The following is a 10,773-nucleotide window of genomic DNA, read 5'->3' as shown; positions in this document are numbered from 1 at the left end:
AAAAGGTTAACCCTATTTCCCTTTCAACAGCGTGGAGTAGCATTGCCAAATTGTTTAAAAGGCATTATAAAATTGAAACATTACTATAGACAGATACTTCCTTTTATAGAAATCTAATGGCACAGTAGCAACAAGAGAAAATTAAATTATTGAACACACATCACTAACCTATTATAAGGGAGTGTTTGGTTTATAGGGAGTAAATTTTAGCCCCTCCATTTATTTTATTTTAGTCACTAAATTTCTAAATACAAAAACTAAAACTCTATTTTAGTTTCCGTATTTGACAGTTTAAGGATTAAAACAGAATAAAATAAAGCGACTAAAAATTAGTCTATGGAAACCAAACACCCCCTAAAGTGCTTAGATCTGTTACAATGTCCTTTAGCATTTTGCTCAGTTCTTATATTTCAACGGCGTTCTAATTTATTTGAAATATGAATGAACGATACAATTGTATGCAAAATACTAATTGTTATTTTATTTTTTGTTAGCATCATTAAAAATGTATGTTGTTTACGTACCTTAAAAGATATAGTAAGGTATCTGTGCTTTGTAACGACTGTCCTCTATTCATATACAAACATAGTTATTTCGTAAACTAAATTATTCAAAAGGAATCGACATTATATGATATACCCATTTTAGAATTCGCATGATTAATATAGCTGGCACAATCAGATAAAGATAACATAGAAAGTTTCCCAGTTATATTTATCCACCCCAAAAATTTAAAGACAATAAAGATGCCATACATAGGAAGCAAAAAAAACAAGAAGCTACCAATATACTCACTGATAAGAAAAAAATCATAGAAACCAGTAAGCATTGCTTATGTCGCAGTCACAAAGAAATCTAGATCCTATTAACATGCGGACACCTTACTGTATCTTTTAAGGCACGTAAACATCCAATTTTATTGACATTAACAAAAATATATAATAATAATTATCGTTTTTACATATCAATGTATTTTATCATATTGATTTCGTAGCAACGCACATGCATATACCTAGTGAATCGTGAAGAAGTAACAAAGACTGCATCGGATCTTTTGGGGCGAGAGGGAGAGGGAGGTTGGGTACATAAAACAGGTTTTTCAGAGTCAGATTACACCCAAAATTCAGGCTCAAGGGGGGTCAAACACAGGGCACCATCTGTTGCTATTGACATGTGCTTCTCCATCCAATCTACAACTCCACATATAACTGCTTCATCTAGTTTTTTTTTGGCAGAGGAGAAAAAATAAAAACAAAGAGCAATGAAGGTACGACCAAGCAAAGGCCGCAAGTATCACAGCTTCACACCAGGCCAAAGAGAGAGAGAACTGCAGCCGGTCAACATGGTAAAATCGTTCATTAAACTACATCCGAATTTGCAAAGCAACTAGCACTAATCCAGATCCAAGTCGCCTGGGTTTGCTGGTCAACTCTTGCTCGGTCGCGGTTAAGACTGGTCGTTTAAACGCCTCCTTTATATACCCAAATCTTGGTTACGGGAATGGCAGCTTGAAACCAAAGGGGGATTTTGGACAGTGTCAGTTTGGGTTGCTAGTGTTTGGACTTGTTGTGAGGACGATGGCTGATCTTGTGGCCGTGGGCATAAAGAGGAGGGACGCCGAAGTGGGCAGCCATGGATTCCCCATCCTCCTTGGTCCCAAGAGGATCAAACTAGAGGTACGGCAACTGGCGACTGATGGCTCTCCTGATCTGAATCGCATTCGTATGGAACAGTTAAAGATGTGATTTTTTATTATCTTGTCCTTGGGGAATTGAACTGTTTGTCGCAAAACATTTTTTTTTAAAAGAAAAAAAGGTCGCCATTGTGCTTGTGCACCTTAAGCACTCAGACCAGTTGCTCGCGGCCTCACGTTTGCGACCCTTGCTGTGACCAGGACGAGGCAGAGATCCCGGAGCCGATGGAAGAAGAGGAACCACTTGCAGACGTGGACGCAGACGCCGGTGCAGCAGCACCGGTCGTTGTGCAGGCGCAGCCAGCCGTGTCGGTGTCGATGCCCTCACCGTCACCGCTGCAGCCAGCTCAGGGCCACGAGGAGGCTGCTGTCCTCCGTGAGCCGCAGCCTGGCCTGCAACAGGCGGCGCCGATGGACGTCGAGGAGGATTTCCGGCAGCCGCAGCCGCAGCCTGGCCTGCATCCTCGCTTTTGGTCAGGTTAGTAAAGCCATTGGACATGGTTTGTCAGGTGGAAGGCTATGGTAAGTGATGTTATCCTATCTGCAAAAACTGCAGGTCTGTTCTGATGGCGGGAGCTCCTGTTTGTGCAAGCGTGCAACAACCAAAAAGTGGCGCGCCACTGTTCCAGGCAGCCTTTGTCACCTGCTAGCTCCGTACACGCTGGATTGAATGTGCCGTCGCAGTAATGTCTAGCTTCCTGCAATTGGTGGTGTTGCAGTAGTCTTCGGTCCTTGGAACATGTAGCTTTCGGAGACAGAGTACTGAATAGATCCACTGTTAAATTACACTCTATTAAATAGTATCATCTATATTTTTGCGTTCCTTATTTTTACTATATCTGAAGACAGTCTAAGGTTGTCTCTAGCAGCCTTAAGGCTTATTCAGTTGCACCAGGATTGGAGGGAATTAAATCTCTTCCTATTCAGTTTTGACTAGAAATAGATTTAATCTCCTCCAATCATTTTAATCCTTTTCAAAACGAACAAGATTTATTATCTAACTTCAAACTTCACTCCGTAAACAGTGTAGCCTACAGTGTTTTGCACACCGGTATACACTGTATACTAGAGACAGCCTGAGCATGTGATGGTTTCAATAGTTTTAGCTGAGACAGGACCTTCTAAAGTTGTTATGTACATGATTTTGCATGGAACAAGACTGTCACCAGATAAATTAAACATCTGACCATCACAAGGTCCCCCTTTTTTTCTTCCAGCAGTATAAACATTCAATATACCATGGTACAATCAGGGAGTGTGCAGTGCTAATCACTACACACGCTGTTAAGTAACAACACACAAGTATACAACAACGGTTTGCTGAAGGCCTTCAGCTACAGATATATATAAATCCCCATACGGGGATAACAAAGTCAGAAAGAAAAAGAATCGTTTATGTGAACTCCTCATGTCATGTGAGCGTTCCTAAAAGGGCGACAGCAGAAGAATGTGACAGTTTTCTCCCTCTCTCTCTCTCTCTCTCTTCCCTAGCTTGGTCCATCCACACCATTGCTCAAACTATCATTGTGACCTTTCTATTGCTGATTATCTGTTCCAGTCTCTGCTGTAGAATAACATCAATACAGGGTGGCACATGCATTTCCTCGGACTGCTGGCAGAAATATACACTCCTTGTGCAGCACTAGTCTCCAGAAACGAATTTCTTTTGTGTGTAGTACCGGTCTTCGCTAGCCTTCTTTTTCAGGTTCCTCTTCTGTTTATATAAGCCCCGGAAAACGATGGTTAGGGCCAGTCAAAAAGGAACCAAACAAACCTGCGGGCTATGAGAATGCATTGCATACCTTGTAAGCTTCATGATTGTCAACTATTCTTGTCGCCACTGACAATGTTGTTATAGATTTTGGGCTCCTGATTGTCTGGAAAATCCCCATGCTCTTTGGAACAGCATAAGGATCAATTTCACCCTGCAGCACACACTCATCGAGTTTCAGCATAAATTTCAGCCATTACAACAGGTTTTATCTTCGATTCTAAGCACTTACAGCTGAATTGCCCTCAGCTACAGTCCCATGGACAACCAATGAAATGTTAAACGTAGTGATCTGTAACAGTGTACAAAAACAGCTATGAGGCGATTCCTAAAATGTCATATAACAATCGAAGCATGCTCACAGCATTGATAAGTGAAACACGGCAAAATATATATGCTAATGAAGTCATAGAGACAAACATACCATGTCCTTAGAAACTTCCCATGGTGCACCAATAATGACTTCATCAACATAACGGCAGGCAAGAACACCAAGAGTACGCTCATGGAGATGCATTATAGGACGACAGCCTCTTCTATCCCTGGACAATTATATGTTTGGCATTTCAATTTGTAAAAAGATACACTTTTGATATATACTATTATGTAGTTAATTAGTTTGCTTGTTAAATCTAAGTGAAGGACAGGATTAAGACCTGATCGACTCGTCGTCATAGATACCCACAAGAAGAAAGTCACCAAGTTGTCTGGCACTCCTGAGGAACTGCATTAAATAAAAGACACACTATTAATTCTAATTGCATATACAAACCAAATTAGTAAAAAAAAAGGTGAGTTACAGTATGCTGATTTGCAGAGAATAAGAAAATGGTACCTCAACATGGCCAGCGTGGAAAAGATCAAATGTGCCATCTACATAGACAACACGAGCACCTGGCGAAGGAGCCTGAGTGCATATGAGCATAATGTTCAATAAAAGCAACATAAGGGCGCTATGAAGATTTAAAGCAGAGGATTATAAATGAAAACCTGTTAACTACTCTAGAAGTCAGGAAATCCATAAATCCATAACGAACAACATTTAAGAGGCATCAAATGTGTGGTACTTATTTAAGCCTATTTGTTTGAGCTAGAGGTTGGTGTTAGTTTATATAATCCCTAGCCAAAACAAATAACCAACTTGTGGCCCCGAACCCCACAATCTAGTTTGCTTAGATTGCACAATCCAACGATCCACCCTCCACTAGCCTTTTCCAGATTGTAAAAGGGGAGACCCGGTACCAGAGGCTTCCACATGAGTAAGGTCTAGGGAAGAGATAAATCGAGGCAAGCCTTCTTGATAGGATCCAAAATCCTACCGTAGTTGCGTAATTTGTATGGGTAGGAGATCAATATCGGACGTGTACCCACGGTGACGCACAAGAGTCATGGTCGCGCACAGGGAGTAGGAGAGACGAGGAATATTACCATGTATGAGCCGCCCCCATGAGGTGGTATGTAGCGAACCAGACCCGATCCAAGGCGAGCATATACTTCCCATGGAAGAACTGCTCGTAATGGTTGAGCCAGTTCACGACAACTTTTTTCAGATTGTAGCACACATATTTATCCACCATGTTATTACAATCATAGGAGGTGGGATGAAGATAAAGATGGCCATAAGCTAGAATTCATACAACTTCAGATTTTGGACATTAGCTTTTCCACAACCCAGGTTCTACAAGCTGCTTTCTAGAATCCCTAATTAGAGCAATAAGGCCTTAGTTAGTTAGCTACGAATATTGTACCATGTCATTTTTATAAATGCCTTAAAAGATTGATCGAGTTAAGGTCACTAAATGTCATTCACATTTCCTTTATGAAAATCTGGGGGTAGATGTGGGCAATGTGGCCTCCATTCTTCATAAAAGGTTACAAATATGTAACAGTGATAATGCTAAGTGGTCTTAACCTTCAGAGCTCATACCTGCCCATTTGAAAACTGCATGATCCGGCGAGAAGTTGGAAGGAAATGAGATAGCTGACTTTTCACTTCATCATTTGATTTCTCTCCAGACTTCTCAGCAACGACAACACTTAAATCAGTGTCAGCATCTTTCTGCCTGAATGTTAGCAATATCCTCCCTATGCACAGAAGGGTATCATATGTGTGTAAGATTGCAAAAGACAATATTTTGAATAAGTTTGAAAAGCCTTTTAAAGTAATGCATTATATGCTTAATAGTGAATAATATATTCAGGAGAAACTATCATCCAAAACAACATTGAGGATATTGAGCCTTACCAACTATGTCAGTGCTCGAGACACCTTCTGTTCGCTTGATTTGCTTGTAACGCCCGACCTTCTTCGCTAGCGCATATGCATCAGTGCCATCAGGTAGAAGACAAGGATCATCTCCATGAATAATGTAATCAATGCTGTACTTGTTGAAGAGAGTATTCATGAATTCTTCTGTTATCTCATAGGGTGCATTGGGAACGACCTCATCGACCCACTTGAGACCACTAACAAGAGTCAACCTAAAAATAGCAAAAATATAAACACAGTTAATATGGTGCATTTTAAGGTATGAAAACCAAAAAGTTTATATCATTATGAAAATGTACTCAGATACATATGAGACCATATCAAAATATGTTGATGAACCAGCTGTTCGATCAGTTTGCCGCAATACTGCTAGCATGGACGGTTTTTTTTTGGGGGGGGGGGGGGAGATAGCGTGTTTTACAGAATTAAAAAAACAAATTCTTGCATACCTCTCTTCCATAGAAAGGACAGGTGGACCTTTGTTTGCCACAATCTCCTCATCACTAACCACTCCAACTACAAGCTGATCGCCCAGCAATTTGGCCTGCCGCAATGCATTTGCATGGCCGTAGTGCATGAGATCAAAGCATCCATCCATGTACACTCTCACAGGCCTTTTGCGTTCCCTCTTCTTTGGAACTTGTCCTAGATACGGCCAGAAATATGGAGCAAATGGGGCACCAATTCCCCCAAAGTAGCCCGTGGATAACATAAGAATGGTAAGAGTGATGAGAACTCCTCCAATTCCAAACAACTGTGAATAGTATCCGCTGTTCCAGAGCCCCTGGTGGCTCTCAAACGCTAGTAATCCGATCGCCATCTTCAAGGTGGAAGTATAATCCTGGTAATGCTCCTGTCAAAAAGTAGAATATCAAAATGAGACTCCAGAGACTTAGGTATTCTGTGACAATGAAAACCATTACATATGAAGTAAAGCAGTACAAAACAAGTCATTTTCCATCATTTGGAGGAACCAATAGCGTTTGCAGCTTGATTACTGTCATTTTTAAAAACATAGAAAGTGACTCCGAAAAGAAAGAAGAAAAGCGTGCCTTTCTGAATACTTATTATTTATAACCTACGGTTGGAAGGATCGCAGACATATAACCAGAAAAATTAGATGCATAGCAAACGTGCTTAACGATCACATCACGTTGACCAAATCCTAACCACCAGATATTTCAGAAAGTCCCGGGGGGGGGGGGGGGGGGGGGGGGGTATTTTTTGTGCAACGGGGAGATCGCGGAGAATTTGGAAAGAACTCGAATTGCTTTTACAAGAAGACACGGAACGACTGACGGGGCTGTACAAACATGCTGCTACCATGAGATTTGTTCATGATGAGATTCTACCTTCTTTCTCAGCAAGAAACACAGCTCATTTGTGATTTGTTCATTCCAGAAAGGAGGCGGCAACTCTGAGTACGGTTGAGCAAGCTCCTCTAATTTCGCAGCAGTGCTAATAAAAAAAGAATACAGCGAGCAAGCGAATTCAGAAACGAATCCGTTTCCAGCACCCTGTCCTGACAGCAACCAGAGAATCAAACATGCCCGGGAGAGAATCTGATTCCCATCGCAATTCGCGACCACCACGTTTCAAGTTGAGCACTGCGGCCAGCTAAACAGACAGGTAGAATCTATCGAGATTCGACCTTCCAGTAGGCGCAGGAGGGACGGGAGGAAGGTAAGGTTGGAGGTAGCAAAATGCATCAGCTCCAATCCACACTCCAATCGCCCGGAATCCCCGGTTACATCACCGCCAAGAGCGGGCGCACCAAAACGCGATCTCCCCGCCGGCCGTGATCCCATTCCATCGTCGCTCACGTGAATCGACACACAAATGACAGCCGGAAAGAGAGAGAGAGAGGGAGAATTTTCTTTTCGTGAACGACAAGTTGGCAGCGGCATGGCGTAGATCAAATGGGATCGCAACAGGAACCAAAGTAAGAGAAGAAGAAGAAGAAGAAAAACAGGGATCTTCCCACGCTGCATTCGACGAGCGCGCAGGCTGAGGGAAGAAGGGCGGGAGACGCACCGGGACGGAGGCGGCGAGCGGCGGACGGCGGGCGCGGATCTCGCGTCGAAACCAGGGCTCGGCGCGAGATCTGCCGCGGGAGGCGGCGAGGTTCCACCAGCTCGTGGCGCGCGCGCGCGCGTCTCGCTGCTCTTGTTTTGGGAGGAGAGGAGAGGAGAGGGGGAGAGGCTGGACGGAGGAGAGGGGCGGGCAGATGAGAGGTGTGTCGCTCGCTCGCCGTCTGCTTCTGGTGCCCGCCCCGCTCCCGCGTGGTGTGGTGTGGTGTGGCCTCGCCAATTGGGGCTGGTGGAAGCGTGGGTAGCTTCACGTCCACCAACCAAACTGCCCCGGGCCCACACGGCTGGAAGTACCTGACGGGAAAGAAAACACCGCATCAATGAAAATACGACAGTTTGCCACCCAGTGATGACAAGGCATTAGCTTAATCCCCTCCTCTTATTTCCGTTTTGACGCGATAACAATGTGAAACACTCATTCATCCATGGCACTAAACTCGGTTCCAATTTTAACCCAATCCTAGTTTCAAGTTTCTAGGAAGACAGGATGTATGTATTGACTCTTAGCGCTCTCTCTCTCTTTATACTAAAAATTAGCAGCTAGAATTACTATTAGTGGACTCAAGTAGACCTAATAATAAACATGCCAATTAGTATTAGATATTGTTAGGCATAGCTAGGTCCGCAAAAAAATTTGAAGCTTGCGAGCCGGCTCGTGAGCCTCGAGCGAGCCGAGCTGAGCTAGGTTTTCAAGCTCGTTGAGGAAACGAGCTGAGCCGCTCTGACTCGTGAGCCGGCTCGCGAGCTGCACAAAAATAATCAACCTACACAATAATAATGAATAATAGATAATTTTATAGATATATGACTCGTTTCTTAATTTTTAATGATGCATATATAACAATTATAATTTAAATTATTTTTAATATCGTGTTGGCTCACGAGCTGCATAAAAATAATCAACCTACACAATAATAATGGATATTGGATAATTTTATAGATATCTGACTCGTTTCTAGTCTTTAAAAATGTATATATAACAATTATAATTTAAATTACTTGTAATGTCATGTTATAATTATTTATTTCATATTTATAGATAATTAATTCACTATATAATGTAATATGAGTTTTAAGGTGCAACTCGCGAACCGAGCTGAACCTCTTTTTACAGCTCTGTGAGTAGACGAGTCGAGTCGGGCTCAGCCACTACTAAACAAGCCACACCGAGCCGAGCCGAGCTCGGCTAGCATAGCCTACGACGAAACTCTAATGTTCTAGTGATTCTAGTAGGCACCAAACCTTTGACCATTAAAATGGCGACGGGAAGTTCGAGTTTATTCGTTGAAAAGCTTTAACGTGGAAAATATAAGGAAAGAGTGCGCGCCTGACTGTTTAGAAAATGCTAGCCAGATCGACGCCTTGCACTTGCAGTGTCAAATAACTCGTGCGTTTGCGTCAGAAGATGCACAGTTCTTCAAGAGGGAAATATACTTTGTGATTTTAAAACTAAATATAGTTCGAAAACAAAACGAGAAAAAAAAACGGAACCGGTGCTTGAAACCGCGTACTATGAACGTTGAACGATGTCGTATTAATAAATTAATGAATTAATTAATTAGGGAGGAGACTAGTGATTCCAAGCTTTTGTAGGGGTGAACGTGTGAAAAGCGGCACGCGATTTTCGCGAGGCGCCTGGGGCGAAGGGTCCCCCACCTACGGCCAGACCCAGACTTGCCGGTCGCGTACGTGTGCCGCAGGCCCCGTCGGACGATGCGGACTGTCGCGTGGGCCCGACGGCACGCGCCCCCAGGGAGCGGGGAGCCGCAGCGGGGCGGTAGCGGTAGGTCCCAGCGGTGTCTCGCGGTCGCGGCTATTTCCTTTGACCCCCACCCGAATACCCATATTTTTAAAGCAAACTCGTCTGATGAAAAACGGACGAAAAATAAAAACTCTTCGGGCTAGTTTGGGAACCTATTTTTTCACGGGATTTTTATTTTTTTAAGAGAAATTATTTCATTTTCCCTTCAGAAAATAAAAATCTCTTGAAATAATGTAGTTCTGAAACTAGCTCTTCTCATATTTTTTATCCCTACAATTTATCGTCAGAACACAGGAGTAGAAGTTCAACGACCACGGGCAAAAACGGGTACTACGGGTTTACGAAAACAAACTAATACGACCGAAAATAAACGAAAATTATCTCAACGGAAATCCAAACTGTATCAGTGTACAAGTACGAAATTACAACATCAAGTAATAATTGCTAAAAAAATCATAGCCGCATCCCACGTTCTACCAACTGCAGCCTGCAGGTTTTTTCGACACTCACACGGTGTTATATCCGCAGTCCAAAATTGAAGTTAACAGTCCACTAAATAGCAAGGAAGCAACAAACAAGTCCATATGCATGATTGCATGACCCACATAGCCACTAAACAGCAGGAAAATAAGTCTGTATGAGTACATGACCACGTAGTATAAATGTCCAAATTTCTTACACCTAGCCCATATGAATTCAGTTTAGAGTAATAGTCATACTGACACACACATACAGACGTAATAAAAGTTTTTTTCAATATCTTCATGACATCAAGCATTCGCAAATGATTCAAACACCGGTTCGCCATGGCTTTTAGCTATTTGCAAGATTTCTTCACAGCTCGCCATCTTCATTCATGAATTTGATATCACTATCCCGCCTTTGTTCATGGACATAGAACCGAAGGAGGACGGTACCTGAAGGCTGGAGAAGCTGGCGATGGCGAGCTGGAGATTGGAGAAGCATGCCGCGTGCTTGTGTTGTGCGGCTGCCGCCCGCCGACGATTTATCCGAGTTAATTTAGAAATATCCTGACCAAATATGGGATCCTAGTAATCTGAATGGAAAATAGTCTTTTTCATTTCCATCCTACTCCCACGTACTTCGTCTCGACCCCATATTTTTTGGTATCTGAAAACGGATGGATTAAATATGGAAAACAAGGCGAGTGAGAACAAGATTCTTTCC

The 10,773-nt window shown here is 42.7% G+C and overlaps 2 protein-coding genes across 3 annotated transcripts; one reads left to right on the top strand and one right to left on the bottom strand.

The window, feature by feature from the left end:
• The first annotated feature begins 1,208 nt into the window (after positions 1–1,208).
• Positions 1,209–2,520, top strand: LOC103641165 (uncharacterized). The gene is made up of 3 exons (XM_008664534.4): positions 1,209–1,676; positions 1,895–2,171; positions 2,250–2,520. Exons 1-3 carry the CDS (start codon positions 1,578–1,580, stop codon positions 2,258–2,260), a joined length of 387 nt encoding a protein of 128 aa, XP_008662756.1. The 5' UTR covers positions 1,209–1,577; the 3' UTR covers positions 2,261–2,520.
• A 343-nt stretch (positions 2,521–2,863) lies between these two features.
• On the bottom strand, positions 2,864–8,318 carry LOC109942973 (ethanolamine-phosphate cytidylyltransferase). Of its 2 annotated transcripts, none has more exons than XM_020545589.1 (10): positions 7,768–8,318; positions 6,183–6,586; positions 5,710–5,945; positions 5,392–5,549; positions 4,300–4,371; positions 4,121–4,188; positions 3,889–4,006; positions 3,697–3,756; positions 3,496–3,618; positions 2,864–3,407 (listed from the first exon to the last, which is right to left on the bottom strand). In XM_020545589.1, exons 2-10 carry the CDS (start codon positions 6,551–6,553, stop codon positions 3,336–3,338), a joined length of 1,278 nt encoding a protein of 425 aa, XP_020401178.1. In that variant the 5' UTR covers positions 6,554–6,586; positions 7,768–8,318; the 3' UTR covers positions 2,864–3,335. The 2 variants fall into 2 exon arrangements, with proteins under 2 accessions (XP_020401178.1, XP_035819283.1); XM_035963390.1 differs by lacking the exon at positions 7,768–8,318 and adding an exon at positions 7,086–7,624.
• Between the last annotated feature and the right edge of the window lie 2,455 nt (positions 8,319–10,773).

This window comes from Zea mays, chromosome 10 (assembly GCF_902167145.1).
Source record: "Zea mays cultivar B73 chromosome 10, Zm-B73-REFERENCE-NAM-5.0, whole genome shotgun sequence".
NCBI classification, from domain to species: domain Eukaryota; kingdom Viridiplantae; phylum Streptophyta; class Magnoliopsida; order Poales; family Poaceae; genus Zea; species Zea mays.
This window is presented reverse-complemented; position numbering and strand designations above follow the sequence as displayed.

Excerpts from the sequence above, each read along its gene's own strand:
- LOC103641165 (XM_008664534.4), top strand. The coding sequence starts at position 1,578 with ATGGCTGATCTTGTGGCCGTGGGCATAAAGAGGAGGGACGCCGAAGTG. Across the intron at positions 1,677-1,894 it reads CCAAGAGGATCAAACTAGAG|GACGAGGCAGAGATCCCGGA; the intron begins GTACGGCAACTG and ends TGCTGTGACCAG.
- LOC109942973 (XM_020545589.1), bottom strand. The coding sequence starts at position 6,553 with ATGGCGATCGGATTACTAGCGTTTGAGAGCCACCAGGGGCTCTGGAAC. Across the intron at positions 4,372-5,391 it reads TGCAGTTTTCAAATGGGCAG|GCTCCTTCGCCAGGTGCTCG; the intron begins GTATGAGCTCTG and ends ATATGCACTCAG. Across the intron at positions 4,007-4,120 it reads TATGACGACGAGTCGATCAG|GGATAGAAGAGGCTGTCGTC; the intron begins GTCTTAATCCTG and ends ATAATTGTCCAG.